At 39.1% G+C, this 17687-nt stretch overlaps 1 protein-coding gene across 1 annotated transcript in view; it reads left to right on the top strand.

Annotated features, from left to right (window-relative positions):
* LOC144761597 (protein unc-93 homolog A-like) overlaps positions 1–17687 on the top strand; it is a 643799-nt gene that overhangs the window by 555758 nt on the left and 70354 nt on the right. Inside the window, exon 7 of the mRNA XM_078646898.1 lies at positions 14272–14407. Within this exon, the coding sequence (XP_078503024.1) occupies positions 14272–14407 (136 nt within the window). The remainder of the gene's footprint in view (positions 1–14271; positions 14408–17687) is intronic.

The following is a 17687-nucleotide window of genomic DNA, read 5'->3' as shown; positions in this document are numbered from 1 at the left end:
ATGAAACAAATAGATCACGTTGTAGTCAATAATACAGGAAAAATGTGAGCCTCACCCAGTGAAAATGAGCTGTTACCTATGTGTGAGTATAGATGTGCTGGTGAACGGTGAACAAAATCAATTTCTGAAGTGCAAGTAAAACGCGAAAATCGTGTTCAGTGCAATGTTATAAAACACCAAGTAATGAGAAAATAAACTGGTTCTCACGTGTGGGCATATGCGCCGGATATTCAACGCTCTGGAAAGAGATATAATAATAAACGTGTACTCCGGTTAGGAAGTTAGTTTACGAGCGCATTAAACATGTGCAGGTGAAAAACGGGTCCGCAAATGGCGGAACTTGGGTCCGCAAATAGCGGTACTTACATATGTAAAACGGGGAGTGAAGCAAGTGACGATATCTCGGTAGTTAGTCCGCGCGGCTGGTCAAAGGTTCACGAACAGCGTGAGCTTGCGTCAGTGATGTGAAGTTAATAGTGTTAGGCGATAGAAATAAAAGAGGGACTGTTAGGAAGAAAAGGCGCGGGCGCCATATTGGAACGGTGTGAAAGCTAGTGTAGGAGATGGGAAACCCTGAAAGCGGTGGCTTGTCGTTGAATATTTGGAAACCACTACTATTCTTTTGTTGGTATCTTTGGTTTTGACAGCTAATAGATCTTGTCTGTTGAGTGGTTCACATCTGGTTTTAGCCGATCTTAAGATCTCCGCTGGGTATCCGCGATCTCTGAATCTCATTAGCATGGAATCGATTTGTTGTTGACATTGGTCCGGAGCAGATACTATGCGTTTGACTCTCAATAGTTGTGAGAATGGTAGGTTGTTTTTCAAGCCCTTTTGGTGGAAACTGTTGTAATGCAAAATGCTATTGCGATCAGTGCTTTTTCGAAACAAGGTGGTGGAAAGTTTGCCTTCGTTGAGTTGAACCTCTACATCTAGAAAGTGTATGCGTTCTTTTAGCATATCTTCGCAACACTGTGTGGTTTAGACAGTAAGCCTTGTTTGCACACGACAAATCCTCAATTCAATTCAACCGATGATAACAGGCTGTGCGTATCCACTACTTTAACTGTTTAATCTAGGGGTCTCAGAATTGAATTAGTTGACATTGATAATAGCTATAACATTGCCCATACCATGTCTGTTAGCAGATTCTGAATATTCTGTTTTGCTTGAAGTGCATGAAGTTGTAGCATTTCAGGAACTTCAGTGTATGTTTCCTGACTCAACTGCATGCATCTAAAAATATTAGGAGACAACACCTCATTAACTTGTTTTTGTGGCATGCATCTTCATTGGTGTTCTCATCTCATTCAAGAAGTTAAATACCACCACGAAGGACTTGACCAGTTGTGGGGGTTCAAGCTACTTTCTGCTGGATAATAGCAGGGATCCAAACATTTAAAAATATCTTAGGGTATGCCCATAAGATGTTTCTTTTAGTTAGTGGGACCCTGGCTATGATAAAGAAACACAGAGGATGTTTTTAAAACAATAGTTCATACATCCAATAAGTCTCGTCTACATGTTTTGGCAACTTCTGGTGCCACATTTGGTCACTGGCCTTCTGCAAGGCTGGGGTGCTCCCTAAGAACTGTGCATTTATGTTATACCATATATTCAGATTATGCATAAGACTCTCGTTGCTGTTCTAGAAGACATTTCTCTAAATGTAATTCATGTTGTGGTTAGAAATTAGATAAAAACAAATATATCAAAATATGAAAATACTGATTTTACTCATCATATACAGTCATTATATGAACATCCCTTTTGTACTGAACACTTCAAATCAAATTCATGTATGAAAATACACACACTTTCTAAATCAAAAAATCAAATCCCCACATCAGCAACAGAACAAAAACAGCCGGGTTTCTAAATCCAGTAAAACTGTAAGAATGCACAGTGGTTACTTTACTTCCAGTGTTTTGAATCTTTTCTCAGTTTTCTCCAGGTGGCAAGAATTTTGGCCTGATTTAAGTGAACACGACAGGTGTAAGAGTGGACTATTTTGAGGAACACTTCAGAGTAATAAGAACTGTGGCTGCTGCAGCAACTACAGTAGCTTGAGGGCCAGTTGCATGACAGCTGGATGATGGCTGATGTGCTGTGATAGATGATGCTGACCATGCCACACGTTTAATATAAAAGTAAACTTTCTGGGGGAAAGATTTAACAATTTTTAAAAACCTATTTCCAAGGGGAATATATGACCACTATAAAATGAATATTTACCCAAGTTTTATTATTTCCCCTTATATGGCATCTAGCTTCAAATTATTTTTTGAAACCCCAAATCCATGTGTGTCCTCCTTTACCCTTGTTGTGTTTCTCTATATAGCATTATACAATTCATGGCATTTACATAAATCTTGTAATTACACATAAAACATACACACATAAGACAATTCAATCATAACAAATATTTCAAAACACCAAATATAAGATATGCACATTTTATTCAATGTAGAGCCCTTTTATACAGTCATAAGTAAATAGTGACTAGTTTTCAAAAGTTCATCCTGATTCAATCTAACTGAATCTTATATGTAAATGCCATGGACACATTATCCAACTATCACCTATGCCAACTTCTCCTTCTCCTGGTTTGCATCAGTGAAATCCACTGCATGGCCATTATGCTGAGCCACAACCCCTGAGCTATCTCTTTCTAGACCAATTGCCATGCTGCTTCCTCAACCACCTGGGCCTGGCCCTTCATGGTAGCAGAAATTCCTATTGGAGGAAGAAAAAAGGCATTGGTGGCCACTGTATGTAGCACATGTGTTTGTACAGTCAGAATGAGTTGATGGTCATTATCCCTAACCTACCCTTCTCTATCTCCTGCAATTTATTATCATACAGCTAATGATACAACTATTATTCCTGGGTTAGATTTAGGTTAACCTTAGGGCTTGTTCTTGGGGTATCTTTACTGTATGGGTCGGCGTAAGTGTAGGTGTTGTGATTATAGGCTTGGAGTAAGGTTTGGTTTGGGGCAATTTTAGATTTTGCTAGTGTTACAGCAATAAAAGCATAAGCAATTATTCAGGCAATGGTGTTAAGCATGTGTAGCTACCATAGACATTGAGTACTCTTACGTACATAGCAAGCAATTGTGTACCAAATCCAATTTAAAAGTGAGGCATAATTACATAAATTCAAGTTAGCTCAGCATTCAGCAAGGAGTTTTTCACAATGCTAAATGAGAACTGTGTGCATATATAAGATTTGGTGCTTGCAGCACAGATGTGAATGCTAAACAGAGCCAAAATATCCTTCTGCAAGGTAAACATATAAGCATGTCAAGAAAAAAAAGAAATTGTTCTAGGCTAAAAAGTGGTCTGATCTTAGGCAGCTGAAATGTATGTAATGTGGGCTTTCTGGCAATCATGAATGAGGGGCCACTTGAATTTCAATCGCATGTAGCTGCACATGTTTAGGTGAAACTGTACTCTCCCCTATATAATGAGTGTAGGTCCAAATAACTAGATCTGGCTGTAGAGGGAACAGTTGTATTAGCATTTTTGTTGAAAACAATAATGTGACAAGTTGTTGCAGCGTTATGAGTAATGAAAGCAAAAGTAGTGCTCCGGGGCTTGCCTATAAACCGCTTGATCTCTTTTTTTCAGAACAAGTCAAATGGGTTCCAACTTTAATCCATACTTTTAATGCAGTTATCATACATGCCAATAGACCCAATTGAGGTGGGAGACTCCAGATTTTTTGAGCCAACAATTGCTTTATTTTGACGGCCTTCCACCAGAAATTGTCTCTGCTTCAATAGAAGTTAATGGGAAATACGTCCTCACGATTATTTTTTTTATTTTATTTTTTTATAAGTCTTCCACTTTCCTCTTCTAAAATGTTGTCATGTATGAGTTTCAGGGTCTGAGCAAGTTCCTGTTGTTTGGAGATGTGCTCTTCATATTCCATTTAATAAGAAAGTGCCAATGAATGGAATCTGGCAAGACTGTGAGGGGCCAAAGCACCACACACTGTTGATGGGTGGAACGCAGACATGGACCGGTGCATGCTGCGTGAGAAATATGTGTATGTCTCTAGAGGGTGCCCCAAGAAATGGATAGGTATTTGAGCAAGTGGAATAACTACCATGGTAATATCTGTGAACCCCCAGTTGTTCTCTCTTTGGAAGATCCTGCAACACCGTAGAAATCGCTACAATACTGTAATAATGTACATTGTAAAACGGTGAAGAATGTGCCCATGATCATGCAAATGTGAAATTGTGATTGGGATATCGTTTTATTGTTTAATAAAAAGATTCATTACAAAAAAAGAAAGGGCCAATGACTGAGGCAGGAAACTATCATACTATTTTCTCGAACAATGCAATTTCCAAAATAATTGCCAGTCATAAAACAGGAAATGATCTTGGTTGAAGGTGAATGATGTACTGTCTTTAGCACAGCATGGAAAGTTCAGAGTACCCTTGACAAAGATCTATGTCCTTTATGATTAATATTAAGTACTGTCTCATAGAAATAGGAAACCTGTTCCTGATGTTTATAGATCTTAAAGTCATGTTTAACGCTTTCAATCATCATCTATTATAGGACGCTCTCACAACAGCAGGGATTCTCTTGGCTTTAATAAGTATCATAATTCATTTACATCCTAACAGTATAGATAGAGTACAGTTAGGTACAGATGGAGAGTTGAGTGCACCATTGCCCTGCCCAACAAGTGTACTCTAACGCTGCATGGTGGCACCCACCATTATTTAACATGTTATTAATGATGTTGATGGTTGCTAAATATGAATGATGATGTTCCTTAAATCATTGGGCCTCCAGTGCCCCTGCTGCTCTTTGTAATCAATGCAATTATGTTGCCATGTAATGAAACTTGGCATAATAGAATATGTCCAATACTGTCATAAAAATTATTTGGTAGTTATTAAATACAAGTCAAAGGTAATGGTTTGTACTTCAAAGGATTCGATTAAGATGTCTTCTTCATACAAAAGATACCTCTATAAAATGTGGTAAAGTTTTTACTATTTTGGCCTTTGTTTAGCCAGTAACCTGTTGTTCAAAATTGGGTCACTAGTTGGCAGAGGTACGCACCCTGTCCAAGTCGGGACCACAGTCCTAGCCACTACACAATCAAAATTAGCATGTGCTCACCCTCTTGAAGCTTGGGACAGAGCAGGCAGGTTCAAATTAGAACACAATGTGTAAAGTATTTGTGCAATAACTCATACAGAAACACAGTAAAAACGCCACCAAAAGACTCCACAACAGTTTAGACAAATAAAGTCTGACGTTTTAAACAAAACAAAACCTAAATAATAAAAATCCAATGTGCAGAAGTTGAGATATTGGATTTCGAGGAAATAAATGCAGTAAAAAGATTAAAAGCAAGTAGTTTTGAAAATGTTAGTTTAGGTGACACTGGACCGAGGTAAAGTCAAAGTTCGGGCTGACCGTGATGGAGCGCCGCTCGGCTACAGGACCCTTGTAGGTCCCGATGAACTATGTACCTTTACTGGACACAAGCAGTGAGATGCAATGATTTTCTCCATGCACTGAAGGTGATGGTCAATTCCGAAGACAGGTATCGGAGTCAAGAGGTATCGAGCGATACACCAGATTTTGCCACACATTCAAGGGAATGCAGGGTTCTCACCAAGCTTCAGCGCCGGTGATACACTGTCCGATGAGCCGATCTCTGAAGGCACAACAGAGGTTCTGAGGTGATACCCCAATTTTACTCTCGCAATCGGATCGATGCGCCGGTTCTGCTACAGGCAGACAGAAGGTGCATTAAAATCCATGTTGCAAGTATCTGGGCCACTTCCAGTGCGCCAGACACAGGAGCAAGGGTAGAGGCTTTGATATCCCTGAGCCTCAAACAACAAAAGGCATGCTAACAAGCCCCTGGAGATCCCTTAGAAGAAGGCAGAGTGCAGCTTGTCTTCAGCAGCGTCAGAGAGCAGCAGGGAGCAGGGCAAAAAACAGAAAGCCTTTCACATCAACAGTCCAGTTAAGTCCATTGAGCAGAACAGACCTTCTTCTGACAGCGGTTCAGGTGTAGGTCCAGAAGTGTCTGATTTTCTGGGGTTAGAGATCCAGTACATATACCAAAATATGCTTTTGAAGTGGGGAAGACTTTAAAGAATGGCTTTGAAGTGCACCAGTATCCCTTTCACCCTGTGGGGAAGGGAGAGTAATCAGTCCTTTGTGTCGGGCTAGGCCACTGCCCTTTGAAGTGTAAGTGTGAGCCCCAGGAAGGGGCATCAGAATGCAGATGTATGTAGATATGTACTCAGCCGCACCTAACTTTCCTGTGTTTGTGGCTGGCTGGAGGGAATGCACAAAGAGTAACTGTCACCCAGCCCAGATGTGTATTATAGACAGGCTGCAAAGTACATAGGGGCATATTTACAAGCCTCTATCACCACCAGAATGTCACTTTTTTGGCGTTGTGTTGGCGATACGGTCTTTAACTTATTTACAAGGCAGTGTTAAGACACTTAACGTGGTTTAATGCTGCCTTGTAAATAAGGCACCCTTTAACCCTATAGTTAGCGTGAAAGAGGTGGGCAATGGGTGTTGAGTTGGGCGTTTTGCCGTAACACCCATTGATGTTGATGCTGCCCCATATTTACAAGAGGGGCGTAAATATGGGGCAGCGCCAAAATTAGGACCAGGAAATTCCTTGTCTTAACAGGGCGCAATGAGGAGAAATGCTTTATTTCTCCTCATTTTTGCTGTTTTTATGTGTGCTGCTTTGTGCAGCACACAAAAAAACAGCAAAACACCATGCATGATTTTTTATGTGCACGAAGGTGTTCTTTCCTGCACATCAACAATATATAATTTTTTTAATGAGTAGTTGCAACTTCTATGTGAGCTGCACAAAGCAGTTACAAATCACCATTTCAGATTATTTAGGTGCAGGGAGGGACACCTTCCTGCACATAAACAATCATTCCCCACAATGCAGGCAAGGGTGCCTGCATTGGGGCTAGACAGCTGAAAGTAGCGCCAGCGCAGCGGGAAATGCAGGGCTGCACCATATTGTTGTAAATATGATACAGCCCTGCGTTTCAGAAGTTGCGGAGTGCGGCGTTAAGCCAAGAAGGCTAACGCTGTGCTCTGTCACTTCTTTGTAAATATGCCCCATAGAGCAGTAAGAGCAGAGAAATGCCCCCTTTCTAAAAGTGGCATTTCTACAATAGTAATGTTAAATCCGACTCTACCAGGAAAGAGGATTTATCAGTGACATTCCAAAGATATGAATCATGATGCCTTTACTCCTTTCTAATTAGGAATTACAGCTTAAAAGTATTTTAAAGAATTCCCAATGTTTGCGTCTGAGAGGAGTTGGCCTCACAGCAGTGGAAAACAAATTTAGCAGTTTGTCACTACTAGGACATGTCCTACCTTTTGGTTGCACTACACCCTGCCCTTAGGGCTTCCTAGGGCCTACCATAGGAATGATTTAGGGGTAATAACAGGGGAGCTTGAGGCTTGGCAAGTAGTTTTAAATGACAAGTCGAAGTGGCAGTAAACTGCACACACAGGCCCTGCTGTAGCAGGCCTGAGACATAGTTAGGGGGCTAATTAGGTCCGTGGCACACGCAGTGCTGCAGGCCCATTAGTAACATTTAATTTAAAGGCCCTGGGCACATGTAGTGAACTTTACTAGGGACGTATAAGTACATTAAATATGCCAATTGGGCATGAAGCAATGTTACCATGTTTTAGGGAGAGAACACATGCAGTTTAGCACTGGTTAATAGTGGGAAAAGAGTGCATAGTCCTCAAGCCATCAAAACATAGTACAGACACATTGATAAGACAAGAATACTTTGTCATGCACAACTTAAGCTATCAACAGATTTATTATAAAATATGGTAGTAGAATTCCTTAAAGAGGCTTTGGAAGTCTAACATTGTTTAGAAATCTGTGAAGATTAGATAGGAAGACAAGATAAAATCAATTAATGCTATTGATGGCCACAGATGCATTATGCGATAAAGGACATGAATGGACATGGATAAAAAATGGATAGAGTTATGTTAAGAGATATCTTATCCCATGATGGTGCAGGACAAATATTGTGTTTACAGATTGAAAAGAAATCATTACATCATAAAATAATCCCAGCAAATTTGGGTGCCAGAATATACCATTGTAGCCTAAACAGACTACAAAGAGTTCTTGTTTCTGGCGTTTAGCTGAAAAATAAATATTACCCAGCTGCTCATACCACAATAACTATTAGGTATTTGGAAATGAAGGTTTTTGAATCATGTGAAATTTAGCTGGGTTTTATGACAAACTCGCTATTGCCTATTTACAGCACTAATTGGAGAAATTGGTCTCACAATGAAATATAATTATAAAGAATGGGAATACCCTACCAATGGGAAACAAACCACCTAGAATGGACACGCTAATGACATATATGTCGCCTTACTAGTTCAACGGTCTGTTCAGTGCTACTGAGATCTTCTGTGAGCTACAGTCGAGATTCAACTATTATGTCCATTTCTTGGCTTTTGGGCAGGCATCCAATACCAATGTGGGTCAGTGAATGCACTTCAAAATTCCAACCCACAAAATACTGTCGTACCTACTACCTACATGTATCTAGCCACGTGTAAGATCTAGAGACCTACTCTGATGGAAAATGTTGATCCTCATACTTCTCGCAACTCTTCATCCTCCAATTTCCTGGAGCACTCCTTTCTTCTTTCTTCCATCAGTGCTTTTTCCTTTATTCATCACTTTACTCTCTCACTCTCTGGCTTACCTTCTCATTATCCTTCCTTCTGTACATCTTGCCCTTCCCTCCAGTTCTCATTCCACTTAACGAAGACCTTCTCCATGCTTCCTTTTGCCATTCTCCATCTTCTGCATACATTACCCCTCACCTTTTTTTACCTGCCATTAACCCTTCTTATTTCCTCTCCCATTCTCCCGGTTTCTGTTTCCACAGCACTTCTTTGTTTCTATTCCTGCATCCCCTTTGGCTTGTTCTTACTCCCTTTGTCTGTCTCTCTTATGCTCATTTACCCAACCTTTTCCCACTTCTCCTTCCTTTAGCACCACTCCATTTTTTCTTCCTTCAGCTCTTTTCTTCCTTTCCTAACCCATTCAACTTTCCTATGCCATTCCTATTATGAAATTACAGACCTGTATGTCACAAATTCACAAATGGAGACTGCAGGGGCGTAAAGCAGGCCCCTGCAGCACAAAGGGCCCTAAATCTTCAAGGGACATCCACCCTTTTGTAGGGGACCTCCATTCAGCCATTGGCCAATGTATATCTGTTTGATACTATAGACCGATGGGGTCCTTATCACATTCTGTGGTGGTGGGTCATCATGTTGCGTTACACTACTGGCAGACTGCCCTGTTCCCATACTTACAGAGTACACTACTGCACTGAGCAACTGTACATTCAGCCCAGTTTACTGCCCAATTCTGAGATTTGGGGACACTTTATTAAAAGGGTCACCATGCCTTTTTTTATTAAAAGGTGTATGGGATCCTGAACCTCACTTCTTTTGTGCCCTGAGTTTGGTCATTCATATTGATAGCTCAGTAAGCTTTTACTCACATAAGCTTACCCTCAACTCTCCTACTGGGCCCATGGAGTAGGATCTTTACTCAGACTTAACACTTCACCTCTGAGGCAATGGTCCTCTGATGGATCTTTCTCTGTCATAATAGGGGTGAGGAGACAGGATGTCCATCTGCCAGATACCCAATGAGGGCCACTGATTGGTGGAGTTGCAGTGCAAGCATGGTAAAAGATTTTTGTACGCTTGCTCTCCTTACTATTCTAACCATACTGGGCCCTTTAAAATCTACGGTATTACCATTTACCACAGATGCAATGATCCTCTGATGAATCTTTCTTCGCCGATAAGAGGGGTGGACATTAGGGTGACCAAGCATCACATTAGCTGTCCGATCCGGATCATAAATTGACAGCTTACTTACAAATTTGAAATCAGGTTTAAGTACACCACTTTCAAGACCATGCTGTAGAACTAAAGAATTGCAATAGGAAGACCCAATCTCCTAAAAAAGTTAAGTCGGACTAGAATTATGCAAAGCTAAATTCTGCAACAGCCACTCAGAATAAATGAAGCAGAACTTGATATTCTGTAAAAGCTCTCTGATTCCCTCGACAACTCATTTAAATCATTGGAAAATAGCATGGTTGCAATTGAAGAACCAACAATACTCAATAATAGAGTCAGAAAGATATTACACTAATTTGTTTATTGTATTAGAGATTCAACATTCATCGCAATAAGCAGTATTTTAAGTAATGCAGTTAAAATTGCCACAGCTTGCAATACAATGCCAACCATTTGGGCCAAGCTTCAAAGAATGATTGTCGCAGAAATCAATTTCCTAAGTTACAGAGTCCCACTGCCATCAAAGCCAGAAGGAAAGTTCATTTATCTAACAATTCGCGATCCTAAAGAAAAAAGGAAAAAGGTTAAGATTTAAAGTCCACTAAGGGTGAGTCCATTAACATAGGACAAAAGAAGTAAAGACAATTACATGGTTCGGCAAACAAGAGTTTTAGTCCATCAACTAACGACTGTAGCTGCCACAAAAGCAGTCCAAAGTAAAGGATAGTGCTCTAAAATCATAAAAATTAGATCAATCCTCTCGCACAGGGAAAAGAAAAAGTATGGTGATGCCTCTCCTTTGGTGTTTCTTTTTTTACAAAGTCTCTGTAAGAGTCGTAGTGATGTAGCATCACATAATTGTTGGAAGATTGTCATGTACTCAGATTCATATAATATCTCTAAGGGCATTTGCAACTACAAGATGGTCTCCCATGCTAGTCATGAGAAACAAGAGATTTAAAGTCCACATAGGCCTACCAATGGTGAAAAATAATACAAAGTATCAGTTTGTAGTAACAGCTGAAATCATGTTCCCATACGAACAATTCACTGTGAACGTTGAGGAAATATTTAGGAACGCTGAATGTTACACACATACTGAAGAAATAAGGCAAAGATTTTACTAGTTACAAAATAACCATCTTAGAAGGCCAATGAATAAGACATTATTAAGAAAGAGCACTTTTGTAAAAGGCCTCAGGTTGGCATGACAATTTGAAATGAAATAAACTCTAAACCTGTATCAAATGTTAGCAAGAAAATCATTTCATATTGAAAATAAAGTTGAACTTTCATCAAGTATCATCACCTGAAAATGACTATGGTTAAAAATTGCCTACAACCCATTTCTTCTCAACTTTCACAAGGGTATACGATTTTCTAAGTTCATATCACTAAAATCATTTTTTACTTTTTATAAACGATAGAATCTCTAGTATTATCAGTTTAAATTTCAAGTTCCCAACAAGTATTTTTACAGTTCTTCACCAACTTTTCTACATGAAGCATTCTAATGGAAAGCAATAGAAACAATAGGCCATTTTATTAGAAGCACATTATTTTATCAGCAAATGCCAATAAACAACATTTTCATAAGTATTCTCATTAGTGCAACTCATTTATATGTATTAGTATTGTTTTGTATATATGTTTCTTCATCTTTCATTTCAAAGCAAGCTGTTACGGTACTTCTACTACACTTGTCTTAGTTTCGTGCGTAACTGTGTCTAATGTGTGCAAGGTACGCTTTCAGCTTTTCATGTCTTAAATCAGTAAATGTGTCAAGCATTATGATTTCTTAAAAATTGCGTCATCAGTAGCCAACTTACAATTTGGTGATCAGGTTCAGGTATATCACTTTCAAGACTAAGCTATAGAAATAAAGCATGCCAATAGGTAGACCACACCTCCTGAAGAAGTTCAGTCTAACAGGCATTGTGAAAACTAGGGGGCATATTATCAAGAAACGGCGTTAAAATTATCGCCGCTTTAGCGGCAGAAAACTGCCGCTAAAGCAGCGATAATAGGCTTGATAATATGCCCTTGTGAATTCCCATAGAAACCCATGTTCTGGTGTGCAAATTGGCATCTATGGAAATTCTCAAGGGCATATTATCAAGCCCATTATCGCCGCTTTAGCAGCAGGTTTTTGCCACTAAAGCGGCGCTAATGTCAATACTGTGCTTGATAACATGCCCCATAGTGCTTTGCCGTGCCTACACAGAACAAGAGCAAAAGAACTTGATGTTCTGAAAATAGTCTATGACTATCTTTATTATACAATTAGAATTTTAGCATAGTTTCTGTAAAATAACATTAGAGACAATAAGACTTAGACAACTTCAGAGTATTTGGTTATTCTATTAGAGATCCAAATCAATGCATATAAGTAACATTTTAAGATGTCGAGTCATAAATGTAATGGTTCAAAATATATAATCACAAATCCAAACATGGACAAAGGGGATCAAATTAACCTCCACTAGGGGCACAGTCCATGGGTATGAGGTAAGGGAAATAGAACATAAATCAGGAACGTTCAAGTCTGGTATCTCACCAAACTAACCCAAATTGTCCCACAGGCAAGTTCATCAGCAAGAGTAAAAACAACAGAACTTAATAGAAATAGTTTGGCAGGCAAGTTTGAGGCAAGGAAAAATGTCAAAGGACAGTCTGAGTTAAAACGGTCTGGTACTCCTCCTCCTGTACATCATAGTTAAATAGCTCATGTTTCTCATCATGACATCAATTGTTGGTCCACAATGTTTTGATCATCATGTGATCATCCTTGCCATCTTTCCAGGTACAAATCCTGGCTGACAACAGCTGATAGCCAGAAACCGGTCCTAGGATACTTGATACTGATCCAGGGAAGACATGGCTTGGCTTTTCGGGCTGGACTGTTCCCATGAGGCACAGGGTCAAGACTGATTTGCATATGGCCATGTCTGAACTGGGGTGCCGTGATGAGCAAAATTCTGATGGATTAAAGCCATATTTGTGACTGGGGGTGAATGTTTTGCCAATGTGCAACATTCTATCCATCAATGTGTGTTTTGCTGTACGCCCTATGTGGGAAGGGTATGCCCAGACGTGGTTCCCTTGCTAACTACGCAAGTGGAGTCAAGCTATCCTGGCTGATGAAGGCTGATAGCCAGAAACCTGTCCTAGGATGCTTGATTCTGATCCAGGGAAGACATGGCTTGGCAGTTCGGGCTGGACTATTCCCATGAGTCACTGGGTCAATACTGATTTGCATATGGCCATGTCTGAACTGGGGTGGCGTGGTGAGCAAAATAACGATGGATTAAACCGAGATCTCTGACTGGGGGTAATGTTTTGCCAATGTGCAGCATTCCGTCCATCATCTTTTGTGTTTTGCAAATTGTTACTTGAACATAATTCATGAGAAACTAATGTCCATGCATCCTCACATGTTAGTTGACTCATAGCGTATCGAGTTTGCAACTGTTTACGAATGTAGGGGAAGTTCTCTTTCCCACCATTCATACTTAAAGGATCATTGGTAAATTCTCTTTGTCAAAAGGATATCATATGAATCCAGGAACAAATAAAGCAACATTTGAGAACGCCTCAAGTCCATTGCACAAGACTGTGAAATAATGCAGCCTAAAGCGAAAAACATCTTCAAGTGTTTAAATTCGAAATTCATCTTTTAATACTATACAATCCTAATAAAGTTTAAGCATTTCGAAATAAATCACAAATATCATATATAAAATTTTTGCAAAGTTGTCAGTAAATGTTACACAGAAATGTTTAGCTTCAAGTATGGCCAACTGCCACTATTTCAGGAAAGTAGCAACATACAAATTAATTCTGAAAGTCATTAAAATAAAATTGTTTCTAAATTCAAATGATATTAATACTTTTAGGCACTTCTCCTGAACATTTCAGACATCTACTTTTTGACATTTAGGATTTGCACCAAAGTCGAGTTTGTTAGTACACTGCAATGAAGTCAAATAGCAATGCTAAGTTATCATCAACTTTCATAACATTTCTTGTTAATAATATAAGGTAATTAGTTACTTAAACATCTTACATCCACTAATTGATTAATCCTACAGTTTCTTCCTAGTCAAGCATGTTTTTAGGGTTCTGGCTTATCACTTTTTCTAACATTTCTGTGTTGTTTTTCTAAATGTGTGCAAGGTGCAAGTTCATTATTTTGACTGTAATTGTATGCGTATGTTGTGTAAAGGCATGATCAGCGTTTACTCTTTCTCAATATCATTCAAATACATGTTTATGGTAGCTTCGTAAAAAGAACTGTTGCTTAAGAATGAGTAACAGGGACTCATAATTCTAAACAATGCATGTTTTTCTTTCCTTCTCTCAGTCCTACGTGACCTGTGCTCTGGGGATACAGTTTGTGGGATATGTGATGATCTGTTTTGGTGCCACCAATTCCATCTTCTCAATGTTGGCTGGAAAGCTTTCCAAGTACACTGGCAGGGTCACCATGTTTGTACTAGGTAAGAATCTCCATGTGTACAGGTTAGTGAATGGGCGACGAAAGGCTGAAGGAAAATCTCGTCTTAAATCCTTCTTGTGTGAAAAAGCAGCACACCGTTGCATCACAGTTTATTCCATAAAAAAAAAAAAATATATATATATATATATAATATATATATATATATGTATATATATATATATATATATATATATATATATATATATATATATATATATATATATACATTTGCTCTTCGCATTTCTATTTCTATTCTATTTGGTGCTTATGAAGAATCTGAATGGCAAGCTATGGGAAGTAAGGTCAACGTTTTGAAATGAGCTGTAGCAGAGCTCTTACATCGTCCAAACTACTGGGGTAAAATCAGTTTTCCTTACGGGTATCTTTGAGTTACATTTGGTTGTTTGGATTAAACAAAAAGACAAACTGTTATATCTAGTGTATTTATCTATGCATCTTCCCCGTTGCTTTGGCCATGGCTGTTCAGCCAATGTGAATGTGCTGTGTGGAATCTTGGTGTGGTGATGATGTATCGGAATGTTTCCAACATGATCGGGCACTGAAATCAAACCACATGAAATTGCTCACTACTCCCTGCTTTCGTAAGGCCAGGATTGGCGGCAGAGCTTTTGCTTTCAGAACCACGAAGCTCTAGAACGCCATGCCTCTTTATCTCCGAATGGCAGAACCAGAATCAGCCTTTAGTAGAGCTTTAAAAACCTGGCTCTTTAACCATACTTAGTCTCTCTTATATGCCTCTGTGCATTCTGCAGTGTTAGCGCCTGGACGCCTCTGTTGGAGGTAGCTGCATGCTCTAAATTTCTACATAAAATAAATAAAGAGAAAATAAATGTGTGGGTGCCTGTGAGGTGAGAAGTGTCAGTTGGAGTATGGGCTGAGCAGTAGGGAGGCTGCTCCTGGTGGGATGTTCTAGGATCGATACTATGAGCGAAACAAAGAGCCTACTATGAATACTCTAATCTGCAACTAAGACACATAAATTATCATCTAAAACTACACCTCAGCTACCAAATTTTTATCCACAACACAAAACAACACAAACTGATGAATACATGTGTGAGGTTGTATTTGTCATAAAACTAAACAGCCAAATAGTATTACAGTAACAGATATAAAAAAACTGTAAGCAAAAGATGTAAGCAAAATGCCTCAAAATTGAGAAAATTAAAACAGGGATTTCATATTTAATAAAGAATGTGTAACTTTTGATTAGGAACGTATGGGTAAATGAATTACCACCGATGTCAATGTGAGCATTCAAAATAGTCAAAAAATTACATTTCCTATCAAAGAAGCATAGGGTCCAAGCACACGTGACCATCAAGATGACGGCCTGAAACTGAAAACTGGTTAACTTTAAAAATGGTGGTGTTTATATACTTGAGTAGAATTAAACAAAGCAGGCAATGACAGCTAGCCAACCTTCTGTCCTACAGATGTCTAGGGTTCGCCCCCTGAAACTATTTTGACGGACATGGGGCCAAATTGTGCACTTACAGTATTGAAATATTCCAGTATCCTCTTTAAGTGCTGTGCAAACCTTGTACCACCCAAAGGAATTTGGTATTTAATGATGAGCAAAGCAGGCGATAACATCCAGATGGGGTTAAGGGTTGTTACTACCCAATAAAGCAATGAAAATTGTGGTAAAACATTTATTTTTCGGCACATTATTCCTAAAGTCTGGCTAAAGAGCTACTGGCATTGAAGGCTAGTCACCCAATATAGGTATGCAATTTTGTATGGTCTATAAATCTTCAAAATGCATATAGCAACGTTTTTTCTTTCTACATTCTGTTTCCTTTAGGTTTTTTTTCCTGCCACTTCCAATTAGAATCTTGGTATCCTGTGACAGAGGATAAATCTGGTAGAGGCAGGGATGAAAACTGAAAGATATTCATATGTTACTGTCAAAGGTCATCTAGAGCTAGATAAATCTTACAGGCTCACAGAGCAGTGGTATAAACAAGGTGGTCCCAGATATATAACCAATCAGTTCAAAATTGAAAATACATACAAGAAATAGTTATAACAACATTGTTTTTAATCACAACGTGTAGCATTCACAAATATTGTAAAAATCAATACACAGTAAAACACATATAATGCCCCTGAAGGGTAGGATCGAGAAGAGGTAAGTGATGAAATAGTGAAAGTATGGAAATAACAGAAGGTTGGTCATTAATACCCAAATACAACAAAGATATTTGGAAGTTAACACAATGGAGAACAAATCAATGTTGGATTAGGTAATCATACCTCAACACAAAATCATGAATGATAATTTAACGAGAAGGCTAAACACAGAAGAGAAAGTCGACGTTTCGACCCAGGTAGATGCAGGCGTGCTTTAAACCTTGCTAGAGGGTCTTCATCAGGACGGGGAGTGTGAAGAGTGGGGCAATCGATCTGTACAAGAAATTTAATAAATATTATTTATGGGTCACAGGATGATCCCAAAAATTACTAAAATCATCTAAGGAAGAGAAGGAAACGCATTGATGTTATAAGAGGAATACATTACGGGGCACAGCTAGTTGTCAGAAAAACCCATTGGGTGCAGTAACTCAACATATTGGCACGGATCACAAGAAAGTAATTTAGTTCTCAAGGCAGCCCATATCAAGCATAGGACACAGAATAAGTAACGTCCAGAGGAAGGCTGCTAGATCACTAAACAAAGACCAAAATGGTTGTGAGGTCTACGATGTTGTTACAAACGGGTTTGTTGTCATTTAACGGCTCACACAGGTACGCGCTAGGAGCCTAACCAGCCATTATGCTAGTATATAGTCAACCTACTGGGCGAAGGATAAATTACCTAAGGTTAGTGTAATACACCCATAAACGTTATATTCGGTTACACAAACTTATCAGGAATTCAAGGTACATGCAACAACAAAAAGGCGACTGATTGTCGATTAGATTACATGATTGATATAAACACCGTAGGTTAGTGCGGCCATGCATACCTGATAGGCTGGTCCGTTATCAAGGCGTCATGAAAATAACAAATTTGGATGATGATGTCGTGTCTGAATTTAATAAAACAAACATAATGAGCGAGTCACTAGGATACTTCAGAATTATTAAATAGTTATGTACATACTACTGTGGCAAGTTGTCCAAACGCATACCTGGTGCTCGAGTGGTATTGTACAGTGATGGCAGAATCTGTTGTATTGTCGCAGTCTATTGAGATACAAAGCGGGGGGGGCCTGATTTAGAATACGTAAAGTATCACAGGCAATACAGTTAAA

This window comes from Lissotriton helveticus, chromosome 6 (assembly GCF_964261635.1).
Source record: "Lissotriton helveticus chromosome 6, aLisHel1.1, whole genome shotgun sequence".
NCBI lineage: Eukaryota > Metazoa > Chordata > Amphibia > Caudata > Salamandridae > Lissotriton > Lissotriton helveticus.
This window is presented reverse-complemented; position numbering and strand designations above follow the sequence as displayed.